The sequence below is a fragment of the Akebia trifoliata genome, chromosome 13 (assembly GCF_017979445.1).
Source record: "Akebia trifoliata isolate Shusen 1 chromosome 13, ASM1797944v1, whole genome shotgun sequence".
NCBI lineage: Eukaryota > Viridiplantae > Streptophyta > Magnoliopsida > Ranunculales > Lardizabalaceae > Akebia > Akebia trifoliata.
Window position 1 is genome coordinate 15,260,504 of NC_141387.1, and position 5,304 is coordinate 15,265,807.

The window sequence follows — 5,304 nt, forward strand, 5'->3', positions numbered from 1 at the left end:
AAATCGTCAGAGATTGAAATGACTCAACATCTCAACTTGAGATGACTTGGACTAAGATCGAGAAGACTTGATCTTGGTGTGAGTCATCTCATCAGATCGATACATCATGATCCAGATCACCTTTTCCTTTCTCTTTTTTCTTCTTATTCTCCTCTTATTAATTTTCTCATTCATAGTATTGCAAAAAACAAAACAACAAAAAAAAACAAAAATACAAATACAAATAAAAATAAAATGAGATAATTACTCAACCTAGAAACCGTTATTAAAAACCATGACTTTTACTATAAGTTTGTTGTATAAAATATAATAATGGTGTGGTGATACAAAATAAAATACCCTTATTATAAAGAGTCGTGATGAATGCACGCGGTCTTGGTACCCAGCTGACGTGGTAAGAGCACAGAACCATAGATCATTTTCATCGGGATACACAGGGAAAAGATGTGCGGTTTTGTGCCCTTGCCATGTCATCCACATACGCAACCGTGTGCATTCATCATTATTCTATTATAAAACATATACTTATGATAGACTCTACTCAAACCCCAACTTCTTCTTAAGCTGCAAAAGGAATTCATAGATCTTTAATGGGTCAGGAAGTGACTTGGAAACGCTCTCTTTCTCCATGCACCTTTTGGCCCAAGCTACTAGCTTTGGACACTCGGCCTCTATACTGAAATTCCCAAAGGTCTCATAAGAGTAGAACCGGCTGTAGAAAGGAACGAGGACTACATCAACCAAACCCATAGCTTCACCCCCAAAGTAAGGCTTCTCTCCAAGCTCACCTTCCAACAGCTTCAAGCATTCTATCAACTCCTTCTTTGCAGCCTCTTTGTCTTCTCCTTTACTCATGCATATTCTCTTCCCACAACCGTATATCTGCATTTGTTTTTCAATTTTAAAAGATAATTAAGAGATGAACCCCAACAAGAACAAAAATGTAGAAACCAAAACAAAAAAAAAAAAAAAAAAAACCGGAAAATTAGAAAAAATAAAAAGGAGTTTTGCAAAGTATTGGAAACTAAGGCTTGTTTGGCCTATGTGGATCACCACGTTGGGAATCCGAAACCCTCTAAAGTTCATGAAAAAACTTAAAAGAAAAAAATCATTTTTGGGCTTGACCAAGGTTTTGGAAATTGACAGTCACTGAGTTCCCAATTTAAGCTTCAATCGTGAAAAATAGGGATGGAGCCAAGATTTTCTTCAAAGGGGTGCAAACTATAAGATAATATGATGCATCATACTATGATACATAAGATACATTGTATCATAGCAATGTATCTCATCTCACAAGGAAGGTAGTGTTGGAGAATAATATATGTAACAATATCAATTAGGATATTCTAAATTAGGAAGTTCTAATAAATTAGAATATTTATATTAGGCTAGTTTCCTAATTTTGGTTAATGTAATCCCTATAAATATCCTATCAGGGTTCATGTAATATTCATCTAAGAATTATCAATAAAAAACAGATTTCTACACATACTATAGTTAATGATAGGGTTGAGGAAATTGAAAATGACTGATTTTGAAGAGAATTCTAAGTGTTTTTTGTTAGTGGTTAAAGAAAAGGGCATTCAAGTCATTTTTTGTTAGTCTATGATAGAAGACTGAAGTCCAAGCGAATAACATCATTAGTCTAACAACATGGAGTATTTCCAACCGGATTAGGATCTCTTGACTCCTAAGAATGTCTCATGAAAAAAACATATGATCCAAATCCTTTAAATACAAAATCCAATAGTTGAGATTTATCCTTAGGATAAGTATATTCAAGATTTGTGTTATTAAGATACTCATAAATCTCAATCATTGGATTTTGTGTTTAAAGGGTTGGGATTATGTGTTTTTTTTCATGAGTCGTTCTTAAGAGTCAACGAATCCCAACCCTTTCCAATATTCACCAAAACTTACGTGCCCTCTTGACCTGAGGCCTTTTCTAATAGACTAGTGTAAAATGACCTAATTACCCTTATCTTCAACTTGAAATATAAACAAAAGCTTTGATTTGTCTTCTCAAAACCGTTCAACTCTAATATTTAAAAAAAATAAAGATAAAAATTAACCTAATCTTCAACCTTAAGAATAATGTAATTTAACTTTTAAATCTAAAGCACAATATAAGACTTTTGAAGTGGAAGACGAGATTTATTTATTTATTTATTTATAAAAAGGTTGTCTAGACTTTTTATATGGAGGTGAAAAAACAAGTATCATGAAGAAAAAATTCAGTGTTTTTGGTTACGAGTTGAAAATGAAAGTATTTAAATTATTCTCAATAAATAAAAAACAAGGTCGCCCACATGTCATTAGCTTGAAAACGCTAGTATCTATAATATCCTCAAATTTGGTAGAAGGATGTCTCAATTATCAAAAGATGGAAGAGGAGGGGAAAGGGGCATTTCATCAGTTTGAAAACATCAGGGCATGGAAAATATTTACCAAATCGTAAAAGGGTGCATAAAATAACCCCAAAACATTAGGGAGAGGGGAGGGGGGCAAAAGATGAATGTGGGGAGGAGAGCCACTTGGAGCTTCTCATCAGTTTCAAAATACAGGGACATCTCAAATGATGATGAAATGTTTTGGGAAGTGGACTTGAGAGGGGAAACTTGCCCGGGTCCTTTCCTAGCTAGTTCAATCCCGAATGAGAAGTAATATATATATATATATATATTTTTTTTTCTAAGTTCTTAGAATTTTGTCATTTACGTCGCCATGAAAAGGGAGAGGAAATTTTCCTTACTTAGTAGTAGGGCTGGCAACGGATCAGTTCGGTCTTAAATCAGTACCACTCCAATATCAATCCAATTTGTTTTTTAATATGCACCTGATCTAATCCAATCCAATCAGATTAATGAATATGTGAATCGAATCCGATCTATTTCATTTCATCGTTAATCCAAAACCAATTCGAGCCCCCAACACATGACTTATTTTTAAATTATCAATGTTTACAAAATTAAAAAAATATGAAATCATATACATTAAAAGAAAAAATCCACTTTTCAACTTCAAATATAAAGGAAAATAAAAAAGACTAAAATGTTTTATCCATATGTATTTATATGAAATTAAGAATAATAAAAAAATTATTAAAATATGTTTGGATTCAGATTTTTCAGAAAGGATTGTAGTACATCTGAATATGATTTAAAATTGTATCGGATCTAAGATTTCAATCCGAATCCAATCTGAAAAACAGATTTTTCATATTTTTCGAATCGGATCGGACATCGAGTATATTTCAGATCATTGCCGGCTCTACTTAGTAGGGAAATTGTTTTTTAATTTCGAAGGAGAGGAGTGATGTTTTGCTCAAAGCTCAACAACCGTTTGACATATTGTGCAAATGACATCAGCAATGAGAGAGAAAGTTTCTCGCTCCTGGCCATAGTGAAAAAATGAAAATTTTCTGATCTGATCATCTTTTGACATTCAAAAACATGATTCGATGCAATGGGGTTGTAGAGGACAAAATTATATGAACTCTAAAAAATAAAAGAAATTAAAAAAAAAATAGTTATTTTTCACAATTAAATTATATTTTAAAATTTGGGTGCTCAATAGCTATTCATTTTCAACAATTTGGATGAAGCTAAAAAAAAATAATGATTTAATATATATATATTTTTTAACATGAATATTTTCATGAAATCTAAAAGGGTCTGTTGTTGGATTGTCAATGTGATAATCATTGTTGGCCCAATGACCCTTTCAAATATTTGAAATGCAAGGTAAGAGAGAGAAACCTTCTTTCTATTAGAGTGATTGTTTGCTCACAACCCAACACCTATTTGACATGTGGCGTTTATGTCGTAAGTAATAAGAGAGAATTTTCTTTCCTGCCCACACATTCATTGCCCAGAGAAATCTTAAAAAGTATTGTGGAATCCACATGGATTATCATATTGACAATGGAACCCCAATCTTCTAAATTTCATGAGAAATCTCATAGTAAGAGAAATATGACAAAAAAAAAAAAAAAAACTTTTCGAACTTGATCAATGGTGTTGAAAATGTATAGTTACTAAGCACTCAAATTTAAAATTAAAATACAAAAGTAAAAAATAATTTTTTTTAAAATTGCATAGAATTTCATCCTCTACAACGCTATTGTATTGGATCATATTTTTGAATGCCACAAGTGATCTTATGAGGAAATTTCTGTTTTTTTCTAAGTATGGGAAAAAGAGAAAAATTATCTTATTATTGTTTATGTCATCAGCATCACATGTCAGAAAGGTGTATGTCTTATGAGCAAATTTGCTCACTTCAGCAAACAATCACTCTGCTATTGCTGATGTCATTCGCACCATATGTCAAACAGCTGTTGGGCAGTAGCTCACAGCATTGTGAGCAAAAAGAAATCAGCCGAAGGAGGGACTCTAGGGAAAGATTAAAGAAAGGGAGAAAATACCCATTTGAAAATGAGAGAGAAAAACAATATTATTGAGAAAGAGAGAGAGGGGGAGAGAGAGAGAGAGAGATTGTATAACGAACCTTCTTATCGATGTAATCTGCCCAAAACCTAGTTTGGGATCTCTGGTAAGGATCGTTAGGCAATAATGGAGATATTTCATTCCAAACCTCGTCAATGTATTCAACCACTGTGAGGGATTCACAAATGGGCTTCCCATTATGGATCAAAACAGGAACTTTCTTGTGGATTGGGTTCATCTTCAAAAGCAGAGGGCTCTTGTCCCAGAGATCTTCTTCTTTGTATTCGTATTTGATCTCCTTCTCTGCCAAGGCGATTCTTACCCTTGCCCCAAAAGGGCTAAACCAGGTACTCAACAGTACTAATTCATCCGCCATTGTTGTAAAATTGAACAAAAGAAGAGAATCTTTTTGGGCCTTTGTGGTTCTGTATTTTATTTATAGTGACATTTATGAGCTTGGTTTGACAAATTTGATGAGAGATTCCTTTATAGAAATGTCATTGCTTGCGTCAGAATTCAAATTTGATGAGAGATTCATTTATAGGAGATGTCATTGCTTGCGTCAGAATTCAAATTCTAGTTCCTTCTCTTGTTCATTAGTCGTAGGGTAATTATAAAAGAACCCCACACAATTAATAAGGGTAATCCACACATAACTGAATTATTTTGTCTTGTATGATTTAAAAGATTTCTGAATGGGCAATCCACACATAACTGAATTATTTTATCTTATATGAATTAAAAGGATTCTAAATGAGCTGATTTTTAATTAAGATGATTTATATGACAAGGATATCATCCTCACCAAAAATCAGTCCATTCTAAAACATCTAACCTCATCAAAATTGATTTACAA

The 5,304-nt window shown here is 32.9% G+C and overlaps 1 protein-coding gene across 1 annotated transcript; it reads right to left on the minus strand.

The window, feature by feature from the left end:
- Positions 1 to 222: 222 nt before the first annotated feature.
- LOC147387982 (putative glutathione S-transferase) lies at positions 223 to 4,929 on the minus strand. The gene is made up of 2 exons (XM_086420528.1): positions 4,510 to 4,929; positions 223 to 882 (listed from the first exon to the last, which is right to left on the minus strand). Exons 1-2 carry the CDS (start codon positions 4,822 to 4,824, stop codon positions 538 to 540), a joined length of 660 nt encoding a protein of 219 aa, XP_086276654.1. The 5' UTR covers positions 4,825 to 4,929; the 3' UTR covers positions 223 to 537.
- Between the last annotated feature and the right edge of the window lie 375 nt (positions 4,930 to 5,304).